Raw genomic sequence first — 25,534 nt, 5'->3', positions numbered from 1 at the left:
AAGTGGAAGAACTTACATACGATGAAACATTTGAAATTACGGATTTTTAGCCTTTCTAGGCATTCTCATATCATTTCTTTTGCCAAATTCCTTTCTGCTGAGTTTATTAACTATTCACATCCAGTGACATTAACGTGAGGCTTCCCTAGCTGTACTATGTATTCCATACTGAAAGGGTTGGTCTAGAAGATCCATTATCGCCTATTTGAGCTTTTCCTATTTCTGAGTAAGCTTTTGCTAAGAGTGAGAATTCTGTGTTGCTCCAAAAGTGAAAGATAAAAACAACTTTTTAACTTCAAATGACTGAAGTAAATTATCTATCGTATTTGATAGAGATTGAATGTGCAGGGGGACACTGGGAAGATTGTAAAAATATTGATAAAAAGAGGTGTGACTTCCAAGGGTCCCTTGAAAGATTTATGTTTGTGTGTGTGTAAAAATCTAAAAAATTGTATATTGGATCCTATGGAAAATAAGTTGATGATTTAAAATACTTTACAAGTCATTCCCACATTTGCCATTTCTCTGCAATTCCATCTTTCATTTTTTAAAAAAACCAGGACAGTATAGACATCAACTATATAAACTCATTACTTATAAAAATCCTGTAATTTTTTTTCCCCACTTGGCTGTGGAATGTAAATTACACGTACCAAAAAGGTTCTGCGAAGCTAGGAATGAAGCATAATCTATGTTAATCAACAACATATAAATGATTTTAGTAAATTATTTCTTGTTTATTAAAACACACAAAAAATCAAGACCCAACAAAACAGCTAAATCTTAAAATGATATGTTCTTTAGTGAACTGAGAGTCTGTCCGAAAATATTTTCTAGGAAAAAAAAAGCAATTAATTGATACAAATGTGAGTGCAAATCTGTGTCTTTTTCAATTTTAAAGCACATTGTTCAAAGTTTCAGCTTGTGTGCGTGATATAAATTCCGTACATTGTTTTCTCAGTGACAATAAAAAGCACAGTTTATTAAAAACTGAAGTAAAAATTAATGTAACTTTAAAAAAAAAATCAGTCACAGTTTTGTCATTGGTATATGGAGGTTGCTCCAGGGGCCCATCCAAAGCTCTTCCTCATCCGACTGCGTGTGGTCGCTGTGAAATTCCAAGGCCTCCTTGACGTTCTTGGGGTCAGTCATGGGCTCCTGTTCAACTGTGCTTTTCAGTCTGTTCCCCACGGGCTTCGCTGCTATACCCTCCTTCCCCACGGGGCAAGGGGCAAAGGTAACCAGAGTTGGTCTTGTGTTCACTTTCTCAGTAGAGAACGGCCCCTTTGACAACGTGTTCAGGGGCACATGTTCCTCATGTGTCACTGCCAACTTGTCTAGTTTCTTAAAGTGCCTTCCCAGTCGGACCGGTGAAGAAACTTTTAAGTTATCGGTGAGGCAGGCACGGCGAGTTCTCACCACAGAACCGTTCTGGGCAATATATATATTGCCGTTGATATTACTGTGGATATTAGGATTGTGAAGACGGCTCCTCTGACATTCGGTAGCGCTGTCTTCTCCCGTTGAGCTGGTTTCATACTCTCGATCGACAACTAATTTGATCATTCTTTTTCTCGCCCACTGACAAAATAAAAAAAAACACAGGACGTTATTGTTACCGGAATTAAAAAGGCAAACATTAGTATACCCGTGAAATCCAAAAGAATGGCAGTTTGAAAAGATAAAACTTCAAGAAAGATAGAAGGAAGCAACTCTTTATTAACATCTGTTCATTTTCACTAATTCTTGATTGTCTTTAGCATTTAATAATGTTTGAAAAAAGCGTTGATGAGCCAAGTAGTAGACATTGCAGGAAACACATTTGTTCTTCTAGACAAAATTACTGGTCTGCATGGAAAAAAAAATGTGTATTATTTGTATTTGGCTAAGAATCTGATTCATTGTTTGACAGCTGCTTTGCTCTTCAGGAAAGTCATGAACAGCATTAGCATGTTCTGGTCATGTTAATGCTTCTTTCTTCAATACTTAAAATGTTTTTTCAACTCACATGATGCTCATTTTAATTTACTCCCCATCATTACCCAAAACTTTTATATAACTTAATGTATTAATCATTTCAAGGATCCTGGTTTTCTGGGTTATCCCACTTAGATATTCATGTATGTTAACTCAAAAGATCTCTTTCCAACTTTCATAATTTACTTGGTAATACACAAAACTCCACACTAATTATTAGAAACTTTCCTTTTGTAAGCAACTGAAAGACAATGGACATTGTCACCAATTAATCCTCATTTTAACCAATCGACATTTGAAATGGCAAAGAGCAAAGGTTAAAAAAATATTCTAGTCTCCTCCAAATAGTGTTGTATTTGGGGCTAGGTGAGCTATCCACACTTTATGCTGAGTAATCCATGCTAATGTTTATAAATTTTTGTGTTTACTTGCCCTGAAAAATTTCATGACGTATAATTAATTTTCTTAATGTCACTTTAACTTAAAGCTACGGTAGAAAATAATTGGTAATAACTTTTAATTTTTAAATATTACTTCATTTGACTACTAATAATTGAAAAGGGTTGAAAGAAACTTATTTTGACATGTTCACCATATCTTTGGTACCTTTGCCAGTTGAAATGTAGAATATTGGAGATAACTTGTTGTACGTTGTCCTAGGATTTATTTTTGAAAGGTGATATAAGAGCCATCATATATATACAAATATGGCTCGGCGCCTATAGCTCAACCGGCTAGGGCGCCAGCCACGTACACCTAGGGTGGCGGGTTCAAATCCCCAGCCCGGGCCCGCCAAACAACAATGACGGCTGCAACCAAAAAATAGCCGGGCGTTGTGGCAGGCGCCTGTGGTCCCAGCTACTTGGGAGGCGGAGGCAGGAGACTCGCTTGAGCCCAGGAGTTGGAGGTTGCTGTGAGCTATAATGCCACAGCACTCTGCCCAGGGTGACAGCTTGAGGCTCTGTCTCAAAAAAAAAAAAAAAAAAAATATATATATATATATATATATGTATATATACAGGGTATCCATGAACTTTAAGGATATCCTATTATATATATGTGTGCACATACATGCGCACATATATATATTACATTTATCCTATCCATTCCAATAGAGAGGGCATCGCTGATAATACATCATACCAAATTGCAAATGTCACCAGAAAATAGTAAATATTGATTAGTTCATTGCATACGTACAAATTTAGGAATATAGGAAGGATTAGTCTGTTTTGCTTTAATACATTCTAATAGACACATCTATTTGGATTATATATATTCACTTTTCTGGCATGTTTCTGATCTTACGTCGTCTCAAAATCATGATCTATTTCCTGCCCTTGGATTGTCATTTCAGAGAACACACAGAAGGCACCGCACACAGGGCACTCGGCACTGCAAAGCTCCCACCTACTGTGACCTCTTTTAAAGCGCTGTGTTGTAACCTTCAGCGTCTGCTCCTGGAGACTTCTTTCGGTTCGAACTCCTTCTTCTGTCGTACTCCGGCACCTGAAAGCCCCAAGGCCCCCCAGACTGACTTTCACTGCTGCTGCTGCTGCTGCTGCTGCTCGCGCGGGACTCGGATTCCTCCTCGCTCTCCGCGCCTCCTTCCACCGATGCGGACTCCACGCTGCCCTCCTCGGGGACGTCCCCAGATTCCAGGTCTGCAGATTCGTCCCCAGGGGCCACTTCGCTTTCTTCTGCTTCTGGGGGTTCCTCTTCTTCCGCCGTAGGCTCTTCTTCTTGTTCCCCCGGTGGTGGTTCCTTTGCTTTCCCTCGGACCTCCTTGACCTCCTCAACCACCGGTCGTCTTCTGGCAAGCACGATATTTTTCCGTGCTTTTTCCCCTTCGGACTCGGTAGACTCAGATTCCTCCGATTCGGGGGTCGAACTCTCCTCCTCCTCCGAGGGCGTCTCGGACTCAGACTCCTCCTCTGTGGTCTCGGACTCACTGAACTCGGATTCTTCCTCGCTGTACTCGGTATAGTCGCTGGAGGATTCTTCTTCCGATTCTACGGTGCTTTCCGTGGCTTCGTCCTGGTCCAGAGTTAGTTTCAAATAATCTTTGTCTTCCTCCTCCAGCCGCCTCTGCCACTCTTCCCCCTCCAGGTCTACGACGCCTCTCTTATCAGCGAGGCCTCTGACTTTCTTAAAAATCATGGGGAATATCCTGGCTCTCTTCCAGGTTGTGTATGTGGGCTCAACGGCAGGTGGTTTTTCGATAGTTACAACCACTTCTTCCTCCTCACTAGGCTCTCTAATTTCAACTTTGGGTTTTATAATTTTCTTTGGCTTTTCCTGAAAATGGTGAAAATGCAATCGAATTGTCAGCTTGGGGATAGTTACGAGATGACAACAAGGAAAGAGGTTAAGAGATTTTGATACTCAAAGTTTATTTTGCATCTGAGACCTTAAAAAAGATAAATAACCATTGCCTCTTCTGTCTTCTTTTCTCAGAACTTGGCTTAATATCTGTATGTGTCTCCTATACATAAGATCTAAGAATCTTAAATGATCATAAACGTAGGATGGTTTATCTTATCCTTGAGAAACGTGACTATTGTGTTAAATTTTGAAAATGTTACAGTGAAGTTACAGTGACATTTATTTCTTGGTCCTGTTGTTTAGGAATAAATTTGCCAATATTGTAGGCAAACTATAAGAATTCAATAAAAAATAATTCATGCTAATTTAAACATAAATTTTGAACATGTTACAGTGAAGTTACAGTGACATTTATTTCTTGGTCCTGTTGTTTGGGAATAAATTTGCCAATATTGTAGGCAAACTATAAGAATTCAATAAAAAATAATTCATGCTAATTTAAACATAAAAATAATTTGTTCAAAAATGTTAGGGGAGCTATTTTATTTTCCTCTGATAATTGAAAGCACAGATGATATTTTTCATAATGTTTATGTTAGATAACATTGGAACAGAAATAACCATTATGTTGCAGAATTTGAAAAACATCACATGTTTTACCATAATAATATTTTTATGGAGTAACATTTAGAATTTTAGGAAACGTAAATTTTATTCTAGCCTTCTCCAAATGTTTGACATCTTACAGAAGAAAATAAATGAAACTATTAAAAGTTAATTTCCCTCCATAGACAAGGCAACGGAAGGGTCCGCATTGGTAAATTGCTGTGGAAACACAAATGAGTAGGATTTCTGATAGCTGGAATGTTCTATAGCCTGCCAGTCATATAGGATTAAAAATATTGTTCTTGGAGCATTATGTCACATAATAAAATTATAGTAATTACCTCTTCCTCCTCATATTCCTCCTCAGCTTCACCAACCACCTCACCATATTCCTCTTGTCCAGCCGGTGGTAACAATCGGCGGCGACTTCCATATTGAGGCATTTCATACCTGTAATATAAACTTAGAACTCTAAGCACTTTGTCATATGATCTGGGTAGAAGCTACCGTGATGAGCTCTGTTTTCTTCTTTTTCTTCATCATTCAATCAACAGATATTTATACAGCACCTATTAGGCTCCTGGTAAATTAATTATAGAACTATGGAGTAAGAACGACTACCTGATGACCAGTGATTTTTGCCATAATGGTACCCTGGAATAACAATAAAGAGAGTTGAATTACTTCAGATATGAGGGTTGGGAGATATGAGAATGAGGGGAAGGGCATAGTGCTTCCTTATTAACCGAAGAACCCAGGCTACAAAAATAGGTTCTTTCCAGAAGTATATTAGCTTATTCAGAATATAATATCTTCACCTTTGTAACAGAAATAGGTTGCTTCAAGCATTATCTGTAGCATATTTCTGCTGTGTTTTTAAAAGCAATTAACTTTCATGTGTATAAGTGACTTTTAAAATACTACGAGGTATTAATATGAGTTTTCTGCTTCTTAATTACTCTTGGGCAAAACTTTAGGCTACTGATTGGATACAATGTTAAACATCTCATATAAAATAAATGGTGAATTTATGAATTGAGCAAATATGTTTGACTTCTATTTTTCATTAGAATAGTTTTGAATAATTTTACCACATTTCTAGAATTTCAATCAAGATCCATATAATACATCAATACAGAACTCAATATTTTAAACAGAAAAGTGGTTAAAATTGACACATTAATTAAAGCTGAATACATTACTCATTTTTAAATATTAAACTAATAAAATGACATTTTAAATATGAGTAATATTTAATAACTCCCTATTAATAAAATACTGTAGTAAAATTCTAAATAAAAAAATCTGAAGATGTACCCATGCTCATAACTGTAATAATCTTGTCCATATTCCTGGCCAGGATCAATTCCAGATTCCATGGATAATTCCTATTATTCAAAAAGAGAAATTGTAATTGAAAGCAAATTCTTGTCACATTTCGGCTCAAAGTCAGATTTTCACAACTAGAATTCGATGACTCCCTGCCAAAATAACTTTAATTACAAAGTGTTAATTAGACAAATTCAATTTTTTTCTGGCTATAACTATTTTACAAAAAATAAGATTAGATTAAAAGATTACAAAAAATAAGATTACATTAAATAAGATTTTCCTGTGGAGGAAAAAATAACTTTAAAAAATAAAAACTTGTTAAAAAGTTGCAGATGGACATTTTCATTTGTTTTTGGATAACTTTTAAAATTGTCAATAAACAGTTAATACACATTAAACTGTATTTTAACTTGTATTAACTGACTTTGGCCTTGAGGAAAATTATAAAATTATTTTCAGCATTTTTTTTTATCTTAACCACTAACAATTTTCTTTCTTTCTTTCTTTCTTTCTTTTTTGCAGTTTTTGGCCAGGGCTGGGTTTGAACCTGCCACCTCTGGCATATGGGACTGGCGCCTTACCCTTTTGAGCCACAGGCACTGCCCACCTCTAACAGTTTTCTAGTACTAAGTGTTCTTTCTATTCATTAAAATTGTTCTTATAAAATTAATCTGACAATAATGTATAACCTTAATAAGAATTCCAGTTAATGTATGATATCTACTAAGGATATTTACTTTTTTAAACATATTTATAATTATAAATTTAAGGCTCTTTAAAGAATAAAAAAGATTTGTTAGAGTAGATGCTTTTTTAAGACTTCCAATTCTAAACCCTAAACAATACTGATTTTTGTCAAACTCAACTCTTACAAAAAGACTTGGGAAAACAGCTTTCCATAGCTATCAAATCCAATTTCCTTACATTTCCCTTTGAATGCGTTTGACATGATTAACCAGGGTAAATAGCAAAGGCCAAAGTGATATTGCAATGGAGTAAGAGAAGAGGAGGCCAAAGTACCGCTGCCCTCAGGAAAAGGGACTGGTACTTCTAACATTTTTTTATCTACTAGAGTTAATTTTGTTGATCTAGTTATAATAATGGGTCAGGGGGAAATGTCCTCCTCCAAAGGCACAAATATATCATTTAAGTGTAGAAATGTACAGTCTGCACAATGGATATGGGCAATGACCTTCAGTTGTACTTAATTTGGCCAAAATCATTTTAGAAAGGGAATTAGTTGAATTTCTGTTGGCAAACTGAAATAGTTGCCAACAATTCTAATCAGAAAATGCCACCAAACATCTGGACTTTGACGTCTCTTGAATAATTAACAGAAGGTAACACTAGGATTGACCCATGTCAAGAACCTAGCTGTTGGTACTGCTCCTTAGAGTAAGCATGTTCTCTCACGGTTCCTGTAGTGTCCCCAACTGCACTGTTTTCTATCTCTACCCACAGTCACCAGAACATCTGCTATCCACTATTGTTTTGAATCTAATAAACTCCATGTGCTTACATTGCTTCCCTGGATTCTAGTTAACCCTAGTTATCTAAATTAACAATAACGTGTGTTGGCAGGGACATAGAACAACTAAAACTCTCACACTTCTGGAGAGATTATCCGTTGGTAAAGCCCTTTAGAAAATGGCAATAGTACTAAAGTACTAAAGTTACATATATGCATATCCTCTTTCACAGAAATTCAATTGGTGGTTTTGTAGTCAAGAGAAATACATACACTTGTGCACCAAAACACATTTTTCGTAACAGGTAAAAATTAGAACCAAAGCAAAAATCCATGAGACAAACACATTCTTCACAAAACAACATAGCTATATCTCCCAAACAGAATGATGAGCAAATGAGGTCAGGTACAAATCAAACATGTTATATTATGCCATTCATATAAACTCCAAAGACAGACTAATTAGTGAGTGGGTTACAAGCCAGGTTGAGTGGTTAGGAGAAAGACAACTAATATCTGGGAGTGTTAACACCAAAGGATTTCTCAAGAACTAGTAGGCTCTGTAAATATTCATTTAGCTCTTCAGTGATGACTCATATACTTATTATGGATGTAGGTTTATTTCAATAACTACCAAAATTTTCTTATAGGAAAGTTGAGGGAAAGATAGGAATGAGGTTAAGATAGACCAGTAAGAAATTAGGGCAGGGTTAAGCTCTACCAAGAGTGTCCAACTTTTTTTCTTCTCTGCCACACATTGGAAGAATCAGAGATGTCTTGGGCCACACAGTAAATATACACACATTAATGAAAGCTGATTAACAACAACAACAAAAAAGTCCATGCCTACTTTTAGGGTATCTAACGCCACAGATAAGCAAAAAACATCTTTATAAAATGTTTGAGGATTTGGACATCCTGGAAATTATCCAACCTAAAAGCCTTTTAAAAAAAGAAAAGAATGTTTCTTATTGGTAGGGTTAGTGTTTTGAGGCCCCTAAAGCCCAATGTAACTATATTGGTGTAAATGATGCAAATGGGTCTCAAAACCAATAATTTTAAATTACTTGCCAATTGCATGTATAATGTAATCACATGCAGAGACTGAGAAAAGGACTTCAAATGATTGTGAAGTGGAACTGTAATAACTTTCAGTCATGATAAAGAAGACGAAATAAAATATTTAAGTAAATATTTACAGAGACATAATGCAACTTAATGATTTCAGATTTTAAAAATCAGAATTAGAGAATTTTATTTACAGACACACTTTCTTCTTTTCCTAAAGAGAGAGCAATACTCAGCTCTTACTAATTGCAGAATATATTTTTAAACTACTTGATAGTTAGTCATTTATGAAGTAGTTTAAAAATATACCAGAAGGGTTAAAGACAAGAAAGAACCCAGGAAACTCAGTAAGCGAGTCTTTGATTCAATCAGTCACTTTATAGTTCTGAGGTGGGTAAGAAGGGGTAGGGACTGGCTGAAGTGAGTAATCTGAAGGTGCCTCAGGATGCTTACACCTATCATGAATGAAGAATAGAGCTTCAAGCCTTGGAAAAAATAGGAAGAAACCAGTGATCTCTAAGATCCTTGAGTTACCTAACAGATAGTACAATGCTGGCCCTTATACTCCTCCACATCCCTCTCTACATCCCTCAGCAGGTGAATCTTAGATTTCGAAAATCATGCAAAGTAGCATACTAGCAGCATAGATCCAACAGTTAATGATTCATTTCTTCTGACCACACTAGGAAAACATAGAATTAATGTAGTGTTTTGTTAACACAAACATGTAAGCACTCACGAAAACAAAAATAGCCATAGTATATAGCACTTTCTAAATTTTTTCCCTCCACATTCCAGTTGTGCTGAGCCAGGAGCTATATGTTAGATATTTCTGTCAACGTTTTATAGAACGTAAAATCGATGTTCAGGAGGATGCATATTTTGACCAAGGTCTTGCATTCAATCATTGGTATTTGGATTTTAACCCTGAGTTATCTGATTCTATAGTCTGTGGAGCCCTCTCTACAGAAAACGTTTGCTAAAATCTAAAGATGAATATTCTTGCCACTAAGCTTTCAGCTTTGGGGAACAATTTCAAACCAAGAAGTGCCTCTCTTTAACAAAGTCAAGATTCTGTTCTCAACTAAAGGGAAAAAAAATTATAAGTAGAGTTTATAAAACAATAAATTTGCCAAAGGAAAAATACTTCAAACTAGCATTCCTTAATAATTTTTTTAAGTAATATATAAACACAATAAATAAAATAATATGAATTTATTTCATAATCCTAAACATCTTTTCCACATTACAGAAGAAAATGTCAAAAGCAATTTGAAAGAGACCTATGTGCAAGGGCAGTATATTGGATCACAAGAAATAGTTCAGTACAGATATTGACATTTTTTCTTAAAATTAAGCATTATTGAAATGTGACCTTAGGAATGGATCTGATGAATCCAGATTCACTATGACAAGTAACTACTGATAAGGTTCATTATTATGTTATTCAGTGATGGCTTATTTTTGTGAGGAACAGGGCCTTATTTGTTCGATTTCCATAGAATAAAATTGGAGACACTAGCAAGCAGTGGGGAGGTGATTTATTTGTTTCTTTATTTATTTTAATTTGAAGCACGTTTCTCTCTCTTGCATAATTATGCCCCATTGGCAGATACCCACTCTTCTTCCATGTAATATGGACATTCAAGTCACAGAAAAGCATTGTGAAGATTCAGTGAGGTAGAAAAGAAAATGAAAATTGATACCTCTGGTTTAAGAAGAGAAGGCCTCAGCAGTTGTTGTTGCTGCCAAAGGAAATTAAAATAGACAAAGATTTAGAAAATAATTCAGATGGAAAATGTAGATTATGATTGAGAAGAGAAAAAAAAGGCAACAGGTTGAAAATGATTACCTTGGGGTTACACTTCATTACTTATGTGATAGCTAGCTATGAAAGGCATTAAATAAGATTTCAACTAATTCTGTATATTGAAACATAAAATAGGAATTCACTTTTTCAATTATATATTTTTTATTTCTTATAGCATAACTGTGTACATTAATACAATCATGGGGTACAGTGTGCTGTTTTCATATACATTTTGAAATACTCTCATCAAACTGATGAAGGTTATGTTAACCAGTTTGAGGAATTCACTTTTTAAAAATTTCATCAGTGTTTTAATTAATATCAAATTTAATAACCTAAGTGAACAGGAATCTATATATTTTTTGTTTTAAGATTCATAGCAGAAAAAATTATTTATGCTTCTAAAGGCACTTTGAGCATCACCCTATTATTTTTATGAGTTTAACCTTGTTTTATATTGCCTCTCTTTTTTTCTCCCAATCACTTTAAATATAAGCGGGTTCATTGGGAAGAATGATAGAACATACAGAATGATATACTTATGATCTATTAATCATCATATTTAAGACATGCTTCTTTCCCTCCTTCTTACCAAAGTGTGGATTGCTTGCACTAAAGCATTCAGTGTGTTCCTAGAAACTCTTCTGCCATTAGGAAAATTGTTCTTCCTCACATTTGGTAGGGGTTGCTTCCTACCTCCTCCTTTCACTCATACTGATGGATGGGAAGCACAGTCTCTATTGGTCTCTTTTATAATAACCTATACTTTAATCAGATGGGAACAAAATGTACAATCCAAATTTTGGGTTATTAACTCTTTGGGGTGAAATGGTTCAACCGTAATTGTCTGAAAGTAAGCATTGGGATGGTGATTAGAATGGTTCTGGGAGATCATTTTACCAACCAATCAACTGTTTAATACAGCCAGTAAAACAACTATTTGGCTGGAGGGGATAGACTTTTTATGATATAGTTGTTAGTGAGTTAGTCTACTTATGCTATTAGTTTATAGGGGAAGAAAGTCTAAGTTAGAGATACTCTCATTCAATCCGTTACCTATTACAATCATCCCTGAAAACCAGTTATTCATAGAGCCATTCAACTTGATTTCACATAATCTAGGGCATTCTAAACTACAAACCAATTAGCTCTGTACTTAATTAGGTTATAATCTTCTCCTGACTAAGAATCTGTATGCGAAATCAAACCAGGTTCTCAGAGATGTTGCTGATAGCATCACTTACACTCTAGCCAAATACTATTGGTCAGAATGCCCAATATGTTCTCTGCAGACTGTGGGTCAAATTAACACAATAAAAACCCCAGAGCTTTCTAATGGTCTATTTTTTTCCCTTAACTTTAAGATCTAGGTCACTACAAAAATTTTGGGACAGGCTGTGTTGTTGCCCATTATTTCAGTTTTAAGAAATACAATTGACAGCGTCCTTTTTGATTTACCTGTGCAAGTCTCAACTTGCTCAGTTTATTGGTATTGCTGGGAGGACTTCATTGGTTTCTGTCCACACAGATTTTATGTTTCTTGATTTTTGTGTATCTCAAAAATTTAAGAATGACTCGTATGTAGTAAAAGGACAGTGCCTTAGAAAGGCTAAATGGCCAAAAGTTAATAATCCTCTGGTTTCTAAATTAGATGTACAGCCTTGAAGACATAAATCTGGGGGAATGTAACACAATACTGAGTAACAGTAATTCAAGAAAAAAAGAAATGTATTTTTTAAAAGGTAAATAGGTGATCTTTGTTCACCCACTAAATGGGAGACTTAACCACCAAAATAAAGAAGCAACACACATAAAATAAATCATGCTTCTGAGTTTTTATTGAAATAAAAGAAAATAACCTAGTTTCAAAAGAATGTACCTTAGTCCTGCCTATCACACAAATCTTTCCCTAGTAGACTTGATATAACAGCAGAAAGCCCTTACCTCTGATGCATAACCTCTCCTGTAAAGCAGAAATAAACAAATCAGTATTAAACATCTTAGATTTTCAGGTGAAATAAAATTATAGATAAGGGCTTGTTAAAAAAAAAATCTGAGCAAAACTCAGAAGAGAATGTTTACTGAAACTGTCTCACTGGAAATGTATCATGGCATTATCAAAACAGGAGGATCATGGTTTCATGCCTTAACTTCTAAAATAATGAACAGTCCTCATCCCACAAAACAACAAAATATGCAAAATCAGTTTTATCTCAATAATGTATAACACAGTTTGACTGTTATTATCAATTGGGATAAAATTATTCTGTTATTTGTGTTCTACCCAAGTCTTAATATCTATGAGATACTCTTGAAGGTAAAGATGTGTTTCAGACATAAAGAAGGTAAAAGAGGATAAAAAATTATCTCCGTGACCAGAACAGGTTCTTCCAAATGACAGTACATTATTTTTCTGTTTATGCTAACCTGATTCTAAAATTAATCTATGAAAAATATTTATTGTCCTTTAGGGGAAATTCCATTATTAGAAATGAAGTAAAAACATTTATAGAGATATAATAGGAAAATATTTAATATTACATAAAGATTTATAAGTTTCATGGATCACAAGTTGGTGAAGCTGTACATGAGAGAAAAAAGAGTGTAGAGTTTCCACCGTGGAATGCCACTAATTATGAAAACTTTTTATTTATTATGCATTAAACATTGACCTAAAGTAGGAATCATGTTGATATGTAGGGACTCAGTCACTTGAACAAGTGTAATGATATATTAAAAAGAGATACAGGCAGAACTTTCTAGAGTCCAAAAATCAATCTCTGCAGAAGATTTTTTAGATCCTTTTAAATAAAAAAGCCTTCACAAGATAAGTAAATCTACTTTTTGGAAATTATCTTAAGTGGTTAATGCATTGAAACTGTTGGTAACAAAGTATTTAAAAAAGTTAACACAATGCTTATTCTTATCAACCATTATTTAAAATGGTTCTACAGTCAATTTTGCAGAATACATATCGGCTCATATCTATAAGGAAGATAACCCTTCCAGAGATTTAAAACATTTAGACATTTTTCAATGTTTGTATAATTTATATTTTTTGAGATAATTATAGTATTGAAAACTCCTAGTTAGGTTTTCATAATGACAATTGAGTCATGTATCTCATAGAAAATACCCAAAGTTAGGCTTTACTTTCTAGAATATTTCAACTGACTCCTTCTATTAGCAATATTTTCCTTAAATGTGGAAAACACGATGTAAATGCATAAAATATAGTTTCCATTAACCTTTCTGTTGCCTTTTATTTAGATATGTATATTGCTTTTCTTAGCTCCTTGAAAAGGTAGGAAGCTCCTTGATAAAGGTACATTACAGAATCACTATTTATAAATCTCTATGTGCCTTCAAAACATAAATGTTGATACTTATAAAACCAGTTCATATAATATTAATGTATCTTTTTATGCAGTTTGTAATCAATGTATGGTAATCGTTTTATATTATTTACAGGTATTAGGATTTATTTTTCACAAGGACAAATATTTGGTAATCTTGCTTTTATCTTTTAAATAATCATTTTCAGTATAAGAATTGGATCACAATAAATAAAGAGATTAAAAAAAGAGTTCCTTTTTTAGAAATAGATTGTCAGACTGCAGGGGGTTAATGGTGGGGAAGAGGAAAGAGGAGAGATATTTAGCCTTGTACACTCAAATCATATTTAAGTCTCATATAGAAGATATTTTTATCTGACTTTTATGATGAAGTCAGGAAACTCCAAACACAATGTGTTCAATAAAAGACAAATATAAAACATGAGCATAGATGCTTCATTTGAAGAGAGGAGAATACTAATAAACCTTTAGATTATACAAATATGATAAAATGTTAGAGAGAAAAGGGTAATGAACCCACTCAATAAGGCTGTAGGTGCCTTCACTGAACTGTTACTCGGATTTCTCCTCATCTTTCTTTGTCACTGTGTAGAGATTTCATTATCAAGGAATTCTAAGTTTCACATTTGCAAGACGTTGGTAGAAGTTAGCTTAAAAAACATACATTCACATTAAAGGCCACACAATTGTGAATAGTACCTTGTTAGAGTCCGCCAAATAGCACAAGTTCTCATGCATATGGCCAGCTGCCAACAAAAACTCCAACTGAAGTTTTTCAGTGAAAGAGAGAAAAAAATCAGATTCAAGAACCCCAGATAGAAATTACTCTTGATTTGGATGAAAAGAATCTGAAGCAGATGGGCCAATAAAAATCATTAGACTTATAGATTGTTTTATATGGGAACAGGTTAATTAGGAATGCCAGATCAAGCTCTTGGGGAAATATCATAGAATCTACGAGTGGAACAAAACCCTTATAACGATCCATTGTAGGGCTCTCAAGCGATCTTAATACTCCTGCCATGTTATTTATCAAACACGACTTTTGCCTATCTTTTGCAACTTTTCTTTGCAGACTTATGTCTTCTAAAAATTTAAATTCTCCAGTCAAGCAAATAACTATACTTGAATTAAAAATAGAAATTTCCAGGAATAAAGTTTATTCCATTTTTTTTGGTGAGAAAAACAAAGTAATTATTTGATGGTACATATTATACATTATCTACTATTTTATATATATGTACATAAATACACATATGCACATATATATGCATATATTATTTGAGCTAGAATCAAACTAGCTGAAAATGTACAAAGGTAGGATGATACCATTTAGCGTAGGTGATGCTGTTAATTTAACAAATTAAGCTCTAAGATACTAAAATTTCTACAAGTACAGAAAGGTCTTAATTTTATCTGCTTTGTCTAAAACAAAGAGCAAAGACCTATATAAAATTTGTGATGAATTGTCAAATATGATTTCTTTTTCTATCTAAACATTTTATATTTTATGAACAGAGAGATAAAGAAATATTTTCTTTAAAGGAGAATCTTATGAAAAAATTATAGTTAAGGAGATGATTTAATAATGACAACAAGCAAAATGAAACAGCACTTTAAACATCTATTGGAACAATGAAATGTCTTACAAAAGTCAACAACTCAAGATTTATTTTCATTATAATGAGGGAAAGGGAAAGCACAATGAGAAATAAATAAAATAAGACAGTAACTGAAAAAAGTAAAAGACTTATCAAATCCATAAGCATACTAGTACGATAAAAGCAAGCCGGAGTAAAGGATGTTTTTAGAAGAAAACTACATGGGATAGCACCTGGGAATTATTTGGGGAAACCTTACGTCTGTTCTCGCCTACATTTCTAGGTACATAACATTTTGCTCCAATTGCATTTCTTGTTACCAAATACATAGGCTTCACAAAACTTCATAGCTTGTTTGAAATAGTCTGATTTCTTTCATGGAATCTTCATATAAAACTAGGCTAAAAAGTACATTGAAAAGTCCCTACTGCATCTCAACATGCTAAACACGCCTTGGGTTTATGTTGGATATCTAAGATTCATGCCCATATATTCCCATTAAAAATATATTAAAGTTACTTACTTTTTAAATAAATGTAGGACAAATAATGCTACTTTGTAGTTAAAAAAAATTAAAGTAAAGCTATTATATGAGTTAGTAGTGTTGAGGTTAATACTGTTTTTAAAATAAAAATGAGGAAAAACTGCATTGCATTGAGTTTTGGGTAAAATATGGAATCTTCTTGGATGTTCAACTTGAAGATCAGAATCAACAAAAGACTTGCCCAGTTAAAATAGGAAAAGCCATATCACAGTGAGGTTGACTGGCTGTAAGATTGTCCTTCAATCCCCTCATCAATATCGTTCAGATTCTCCCGGTTTTGTTCAGGTGTGATTTCCACATTTATTATCTCTGGAGGGCAAATAGTTTGATGTTCTGAGATGTTTGTGAGTGGATAGTTCTTTTCTATTTGCTTGTACATGTTAGCAACTGACTTTTCCAGTTCTGCTAAGTTTTTAATATGTTTGAGGATTCCCTTTGGTTCCCGTGGAGGGTCAGTCTTTGGGGCCACTGCTGATGCTGGAAGCTGTGTCACAGAGGGTTTAATTTCACTGGCAGGTGTCTTGTTGATAGTCCCTTTATCAACTGGCATGCAAACACACTCCGTGGACAGAAATGCATCTGAAGGAGGCAGCGGACAAGGAAGAGGTGGTGGAGGAAGGGTTGGAAGTGAAGGTGGAAGGGGCAGAGGTGCTGCCAATGTAGGAAGAGAAAGTGGAAACGGGGGAGGAGGAAGAAGGGGATGAGGAGGCAGGGAAGGAGGAGAGGAAAGAGAAAAAGGTGTAAGGTCAGGAGGAGGAGGATGAGGAGGAGGAGGAGGAAAGAGAGGAGGAGAGAGATGGGAAAACTTTTCAAAATTGTTCTTTTTGGTTTCAACAGCTAACATACAAGCACTCGTCTCTCTCTTAGGGAGTGAAGAATTTAAAATGCAAGGAGGAGAAAGTTCCAAGGTACAGTCAGCAGGAGAGGTGATGACACTGAGTTCTGACTCTAGTTCCACAGTCCTTGAAACAGTTGGCAAAGTGGAGACTGAGAAGGGAGGCCTGAGAGAGCAAAATGAGGAGTCTGAAGAGAGAGATTTCAACTGTTCTGACCCTTTTAGGATAAGAGTTTCGCCTTGCCCTCTTTCCTCTTTCTCTGTCAAATTTCCGTCATCAGTTGCAGGTAAGGGATTGCTGCTGCCTTTGCTGCTTGGATAGGTTCCAGCACCTCCACTTTCAGCTTCCTGCCTGGTGCTTTGCCATGCTTGCAGATCTATGATTTCTGGCCTATTTGAAACTTTTCTCATCAGTCTCTTAGGGAAACTGACCGGCTGACTCCACGTCCTCTGAATCTTTTCTCTTGGGCCCCTCAGAGACTCACTCTTGGCTTGTGTTTTGGGTAAAAATGGGTCCGCAAAATCTGTTCTCAGCGAAAAGCCTGAATTTCTTGATCTTTGGTCTACATTTTCATTATAAAGGAGATTATGGGTACGTAAGATTTCCTCATCAGATGGAAATGTGAATTTTCTTGTAGACTTTGGTTGGTTGTTCTTAAGTGATTCGTCTATCTGAGCTGGCTTGGGAGCCTCAATAGGATTGGCAGAAAAGGGCAGCACAACTTCCTGAGGTTTCCTGTCTTCTGAGTCTGAGTTATTTCCCCTGCTTTGTTGAAAATGGTAGAGAAGGAAAAGACTTGAAAGAAAAGAAGATAATGAAATGTAAGGAGACAGTTCGTGACAGCTTTCACGAGAAAGATGTTTCTGTGGTTCTCATTACTACTTCAAAATTTAAAGTCTAAAACCACTAATCTACAGAAGCAAGGTTATTACTTTAAAGTTCCTATTCTCAAAAAGTCAAGGCAGGGACATCTTGAGAATTATGAGTAGAATTAAGGAATATTCATTTGCAAAAATTTAATTTCTAGATTTTTTTCTCTTTTCAGTTAGTTTGATACAGCAAAGAATCCGTGTCCACACATAACAGTTCACTCATGTATAAGTCCCAGTTCATCAAATCGCAGACCAGCATCTTGGCTACTATTTCAAATTCTTTGCATTGCTTAAGGATAGTCAGAGCTGACTGTTATGCATAAAAGATCCTTAGCTGTATCTTATTTAGTACCTGTCCATTATCTCCCATTTCAGTAATTTTATCCTGGAGCTAAAAATGCTCTTCTACTTGAGAGAACATCTGTAAGACAATATAGAGAAGGGTATCCTATTGCCCAGATTACTAGAACCAAAGTCCCCAAGGACAGATAGGAGAATATTTTTTTGCAAAGTTCAAACTCACAATTAAGAAAGTGAATTTATGTTAGAATGACAGAGATTAAATTTTATCTGTACTTTTAAAACATTATAAGTGATACCAAAGAGAAGAGAGGATACTGATATTTCCTTAATGAAAAGATTTCTGTTAAAATGAAATAGTTTTGACATCACTGAAAGATTTACTCGTACATGGACAATGTGCCTGGAGCAGGTGGCGGGGAATCACGATTAAAGTTCAGTGTGTCAAAAAGCACAGATTAAGAGCTTCTAATAAAAGTACTTAGATATTCTCCCAGAAAGGTTGGTTTTAAATAGCCTCTCGTTAGGTTTTCAAGCCCAAACAGAATAAATTTTTTTTTCATTACTGTTTAATATTGACCCAGTCATCAGGAATGAAGAAAATATTTTGAATAAAAATTCAAACATTGAACAATTAAGGTGATAGCTTAGGCAATAAAATGATATCTAAAACCCAAATTCTGAATGTGTTATTGGGCAAAGTTTTAAACTATAAGAAAAAAATTCTCCCAGATAACCTAGAATATCAAACCTACTTAAATAATTTCAAAAGTGCAGACTATTTGAGCTAAAGAGAGAGCAGTTCTACCTTTCCTCATCTTGAAAGACATTTGTTAAATACGGTAAGAACTGCTGGGCTTGACTGATTGTACATGGCTCTTTTTTGTGTAGATTTGCCCTTGCTTTCATTTTCCTTAGAAAATAAAATGATATCACATCCCTTTTGATTGAAAGAAACCTGCGACTATTTTTATTTCTTAAAATTAAAAATTAATTTAAAGAATACTACCTTAACAAAACAAAACAAGGAGAATTGTGGAATTCCTCTTGGTAAGCACAAGTGCTGTCACTGGGAATACCTGTTTTAAGCTCATGCCACATCAAGACATGAACAGAAAATTGGGTGTGAACAATAAAACTTCCCTTTTAAAGGTAAGCATCTTCACTGTAAAAGATGAAGCTCACTGTATTTTCAGTGAGACAGCACTTAATCTAATCTAGTGCATCTTTAGTTCTAATGTGCTTCTATTAGCGTGATATTATTTACTTACTTATGCCTAGGTATCCACAGGAGAGAAAGAAAACATGTGATAGAAAAAGAAAAGTTTTAACCATGGTTAATTTAAAACAATTATGAAAGCACTAAAAGGAACTTCATTTAAACACTTACTATGCATATCAAAAGATAAATAATTGTTTTCAAATATGTTCTATGTGTTTATTCATAATAATGACATTTAATAATGTTTGAGATAAAATCAAATGGTATTAATATGTATTTACTTAGATAGAATTATGTTTAACCATCTAGTTACTATACACAGGCAAAATTCACTTCTATAAAACATGGATGACTTCGATTAAAAAATTAAAAATAAGAAAAATTAAATTAGATTCTAATAATGGCTTCTATGGCATAATTAAAAAATTGATTAGTTCACAAGGACTGAAGAAATATTTTGTTGGAAGGAAATAAATATATAGGTATGACAGTGACTACTATAAAGTAATTGTTGAATCCATATGCAGTTATATTTTTTCAAGATCATCTTTTGTAAGAGAAATAATTGATAGTAATTGGTTTGGAGCTATTTCATTTTCTAGGAATTTATGATTAAACTTCCTGAAAAAAAATTATAGAAGAGATAAAGTCAAACATTTCCGTAAGAACTAAAAATATCTCATCAATATAGGTATTACAGTGGCAATATCTTCCAGTAAGTCTACTACAATTGTTCAATTGTTCAAATAAAAATAATCCTTAGTGTTACTACTTGAAAATTAAAACCATCAAACTAAATGGGTTCCAGATAATTTACAGTTTACCTGTTTTTATTCAATTAAAATGAATATATATCATTCATTGATTTCATAAGTAGACACACTTCAGTGATAAGGCTTTTTTAGTCTCTAAAGATCTTTGCTGGAGATAGGTGGTTAACATAATCAAATAGAATCAAATCATATTCGCTCAACTCCTGCATTCACCAATGTTTGAAAAGAGACCATCATTTTCTATTCATAAGCAACAAAAATAAATATATTCAAAGCTGAATCCTGTATTATGTTATTATTTGGACAATAGAATGTCATACTTTAAGCTATTTAAAATTCAGGTTTGATGTTAAAACAATAGCATTAAAATCAATTTTAACATTGCATGTATTAAAATATTCTAAACACAACTTTGTATAATATTATTAATATGGCAAATTAATAGTAAAACCAGTTTTCCCATAAAAAAGTGTATTTCGTGACTTCTGATGCTTGCTTTGTTTCTGCTAGTAAATGCTATCAATGTCACACGTAAGAATTTGTTTTAACTTGTATAATATCCTCTGCTATTTTATATAGCTTGTTCAGAAGTAGTCACTCTTTAATTTTTAAAATACCGACAAATTAAACATTACCAAAAGAATCTGATTCTAAGGGTAGCATCAGTATAGAAATAACTGGGAAGTCTTTTAACAGTAAATTAAGTTTCTTTCAAAAACGTATGATTAAATTGCTTAGAAATTTCAAATAATGTCCAAGAAATATTAAACCATCAAGGCTGTCTATGAGTAATATAATGAAAAGGATAATCTCTAAGTAATAGGGTATTTAATACTTTGATTATTTTCACTCAGGTTTTAATTGCTGTACTACATAATATCCTAAAATAGTGACTTAAAGTAAGTTTATGGGATCAAACCACAGAATTTGGTTTTGCATATCAAATACGGCTTGGTTTGATAATATGTTAGGAATTACTATTTAATAATTAGGACTATTCTTCTCATCTTCTTGCAAAAGCTGTTTTTTACACAATTTATAATTTTAGGTAAAAATGTCTACATGACCCTGAACATTGAGAGATTACATAAAATATCAAAGATAAAAATCTACCTTGTCTCCTGAAGTTGAATATTGCTTTTCTCTTAGTTTTCTTTTGGGGTGTGTGCTTTGATTATTACTTTCACTGAACTGTCTTCTGTTTGCAACGATTTCGTTTTTTTAAATAATATCGTAAAATAGTCCAAGCAGGCTGAAAACTGCTTTTTCTCATCGGGTTGAAATTAAATACTCACCACACAGCGTCCACGAAAAGCCATCTACTTCTCAAAGATCTCGCAAATTCTACTTACATTGTGCTGTCTCCAAGTTCTTCATAGAGATGTGCACCGGGAGGTGGCGGCGGGGGCGGGGGCGCGGCCACGGGCGCCGGGGCTGGGGCTGCTGGCTTAGCCGCGGGGAGCGCGGATTGAATTCGCGCAGTCTTGGTGCACTCAGCTTGGCGTCTTGGGCAAAGCAAGGAAGTCTTGTAAAACTCATTTTAAAAACCGTATGCTTATCAATAGGCTAGCTTTCAATGATGAGGCCCAGTTAACAGACGATCCCACTTAAAAAATGTTTTACACAAATACTTGCATCTATACACTGAAATAATTCCAAAGGCATCCCCATAGTGTAGATTTTAGTGCTTTATAATATTTACCCCTTGAATAAGGAGAATTCAGTAGATACACTTGAAAATTTTGTTAAATGAAAATATGAAAGTGAGAGAAGGCAACATATTTATAAAAATGTGATGGATGGTTGTTGAATGAGTCTCTTTAATAAGATGAGGTACATAGAATATAAATACCTTATTTGTGTATTTAAAGAAAAGTTACTTATTTAAAAATGATGTGAAACACTTTTTGACATTATTTCCCAGAGGCTGTGTAGGTGTGCATGTGTAGAAGGGAGATTTGGTTAGCCTTCATAGTTCATAACCTTTTGATCACTAGGAACATCTGGGACTCTCACAGTAGAGCTAGGCCGCTCTTTTTGGATGACTCGGACTTTGATTGTTAATTTCTTCCTTAACACTAAGACCTCAAAGGGTGGAAAGTATAAACAAACTGTTTTCACAGTTATTCATTAGTATAAAAATAAGTATTTATACGTGGGTCATTATGAAAATTTTGAGATACACAAAAATCATGCAACGTAAAATATGAGTGAACAAAAACAAGTGAAGCCCTCCCAGCAACACCTATTAAGCTGAACAAGCTGAAACTTGCACAGGTGAATCCGGTAGGAGCTGTCCATGGTGCTACTTGTCTCCGTACTTTTGTAGCTATGATATACATATATTTATCAATCCAAAAAGTATGTAACTAATAAAAAATCAAAACAAATAAATAACATCTGTTTCTGGGCAGGCTGACTACTTGACCAACCTAATCTGGGTTTTTCTTTACTTATATTAAGTAAAACTGATGTGTAAAAATCAGTAATTATACTTACACTTTAAACCTGTTTGGGAGAGCAGGGAATAAGAAAAAAGAGAAGGCGACATTAGAAATATTACATTCATAGTACTCTAACATCTCATTTATTCTAAATCATGAATAATTTCCTGGTTAAACTCATAACGACACAGAGTGAATGTGATGACATAGTAGGGAAACTATTTCAATTCAGAAAGTGAAAAGGGTGAGTACTTTGTTATCACCGCTAGGGTCCTGGAAGCTGTTGAAACATTTATTACAGAAAAATAAAGAAACAGGCTCCCTGGAATAAGAAAAACTGGATGAAAACATGAATCTGTGAATTTCCACTCTTATAGAGAAATGGAATATTAAAGATAATGTGATCGTCATATTCAGCTTCTTGGTTTACTCTGCTTGCAGAATATTAAAGGAAGGGAGTTATGTAGCCAGCCCTGATTAGACTCTTGGTTTCACTTTGATGCTGAAGATAGAATCAGAAGGTCTCACTCCTGGGTAATAAATTCATGACACTTCTTTCATATTTGCTTCTTAGTTTTCCACTCAGAGCAAATTTCAAAGACACATGATAAGACAAAAGAGGAGCCATCCCTTCCTACTGTATTTATAATCAGAATGTGGAGGTAACAATGCCAGTTCTTTAATTAGGACTTTACTTTCCTAGGTGTGCAGACCAAACTTCACTTTGCTTGATTCTGTTCATCTATGAAAGACAGCATTTAAAATAATTTAATAAGGCATTGAGGGGATTACAAAACTAAAGAGAATGCAGTGCATATACAAAATGTTTAAATATTAAGTATCTTAATTATTTGTTAAGTTTCAGACTACTGTGTGTAACCTTCTGGGTGCTTCCATTTTGAACACTGCATACTATGCAAATGTAAGATTTTTTCTCACTGATGTTATAACTAGCAGAATATATTATAATAAAGCTCTTGTGGAAAATAGTTACATAGAAAAGAATAACTGGTAATGCCAAATAGATTTAACATGAAAATTAGTATCGGGCTGATGGCTTCATCATTTCAAACAATTTGGCCAAGACTGTGTTTGTTCATAGACTTTAGATTTAGCATGCAATTGATTTCTTAAGGATGCGTTAAGTTCCAGTGTATCAGCCTAAATCTTATATTTACAACTGCACATTGCTTTTGTGATGGAAAATATTTCTTCCGTTGTCTTCACGCAGAGCACACTTTCAGATTTTCAGGTTGGAATTGCTTCAATTTATTCAATTCAAAAGAAAATTTTCGGTGTTTGAGAACACAGCTAACATTTGAAGAATGTGTAAGGTTGAATGTCATGCTGTACTATAATAAAAAATAAAATAAAGGCTACATAAGGAATATTTTAGTACTTTCCCTGCGGGTATTTTAAGTGATGAATAGCAGTTCTACCATCATTTCTTACCGTTTGTTACATCAAGCAATTTGTGTGATTTATGATTTCTGTCTGTTATTTATTTTATTTCTGTGACACACTCTGGGCTCCCTTAACTGCCTCACCAAGGTTTTCAAATCATTGTCAATAGGGATATACTTAAAATGTGTAGCTCTCCATCAATCAAAAAGTTTCTTCCTCTCCAGGTCACTAGCCTACCTCAAATATGTATTAGATATTTAAATTAGTTATAATTACTTGACCACCTTAAAGGACCTAAATTAAATAAAAACTATAGATACGAGAAATGGATGTATTTGACTACAGGAACCAGAAAAGCTAAGGGCCTGCACAGCCAAACTATGGTGTCAAACATGACAAATTCAGGCAAGCCTGTCCAGGAGGGAAGAAACCACAGGGATAAGTGCATATTGTGTGCTAGGATTTCATAAAGATTTTGTTAACATTGTGATTAGCTGCACAGATGTAAATCTAACAGTATGGGTCTAAGCTATTATGGCATTGTAGTGAGATTATAGACTTTCCTTTGGGGCTGGGCAAGTGAGTATCTGCACATGACATGCATTGCCTTTCCCCAGGATACCTATTACTTCTTCTCCCAAAGGAGCTCTTCACCTATAAAAGGGCATAAACAGGCTCGGCGCCCATAGCACAGTGGTTCTGGCACCAGCCACATTCCCTGAGGCTGGAGGGTTTGGACACAGGCAGTGCCAGCTAAACAACAATGATGACAACCTCAACAAAAAATAGCTGGGCATTGTGGCAGGTGCCTGTAGTCCTAGCTACTTAGAAGGCTGAGGCAAAAGAATCGTTTAAGCCTAAGGGTTTAAGGTTGCTGTGAGCTGGGATGCCAGGGCACTGTACTGAGGGTGACATAATGAGACTCTGTCTCAAAAAAAGGGGGGGGGGCATAAACAATACCACAGGAGCTAAGTAATATCCCTATTATTGGGAACATCGAGCTGTCTGTGAGAAATGCGTTAAGAGTTTGCATTGCTTTCCCCTTGAAGAGGGTGATTTGATAAAAGAAAGATAGAGCATTCCCAGAAGTTGTTGCATTATCAACAGCTTACAATTACAAAACCACGTTACTGAATATTGTTTCGACAATGCCTTCTCGGGGAACTATTCTTGTTTAGCATCTTTGAATACTTACTGTCTGTAGCTGACCAAAACGACCAGGATGGCGGGAATGCAGCAGAGGATGATGATGAAAGCCAGAGCCAGCAAGGCCCCTTCTGTGTATCCTAGACTTTCTCCTCGCTTCTTAATGCTGGTCACTGCCTCTGGAGTCCGGATCTCCAAAATACGTCCTCCTTCCCCGTAATATGGCTGAAAGTCTTTATTGATATCAAGCAGCTTGCCATCTAAAAATCTTTATTGTTAGATAAATGGTAAAATGAATGATGTTAGCAGAGAAAGACCTTTTTAAAAATAAAGTGCATTCTATAAAATCTTTTAATTTTTTAATTGAATTACAGAGTCAGAAGTCATCTGAATAATAAGAAAAGGATATATAAAAAGCATGGGCAATAAAGAAGAGTCACTCTAATTCTG

At 34.7% G+C, this 25,534-nt stretch overlaps 1 protein-coding gene across 16 annotated transcripts in view; it reads right to left on the bottom strand.

The window, feature by feature from the left end:
- Positions 1-1,029: 1,029 nt before the first annotated feature.
- The window catches only part of PCDH15 (protocadherin related 15), a 691,874-nt gene continuing 667,369 nt past the window's right edge, over positions 1,030-25,534 (bottom strand). For 4 of the 16 annotated variants that reach the window (XM_003783661.1, XM_003783660.1, XM_003783664.1 and 1 more), the window contains 5 exons: positions 25,134-25,352; positions 22,590-22,598; positions 21,443-21,595; positions 19,367-19,372; positions 16,293-17,718 (listed from right to left, as the gene is read on the bottom strand). In XM_003783661.1, the coding sequence (XP_003783709.1) occupies positions 16,293-17,718; positions 19,367-19,372; positions 21,443-21,595; positions 22,590-22,598; positions 25,134-25,352 (1,813 nt within the window). Of the gene's footprint in view, positions 1,582-3,402; positions 4,276-5,249; positions 5,359-6,225; positions 6,297-10,482; positions 10,522-12,530; positions 12,550-16,292; positions 17,719-19,366; positions 19,373-21,442; positions 21,596-22,589; positions 22,599-25,133; positions 25,353-25,534 lie in introns of those variants that run through there. The other 12 variants (XM_003783651.1, XM_003783650.1, XM_003783652.1 and 9 more) reach the window with 9 other exon arrangements.

Source organism: Otolemur garnettii, unplaced genomic scaffold (genome assembly GCF_000181295.1).
Source record: "Otolemur garnettii isolate 467f Iridium unplaced genomic scaffold, OtoGar3 scaffold00008, whole genome shotgun sequence".
Lineage (NCBI taxonomy): Eukaryota > Metazoa > Chordata > Mammalia > Primates > Galagidae > Otolemur > Otolemur garnettii.
This window is presented reverse-complemented; position numbering and strand designations above follow the sequence as displayed.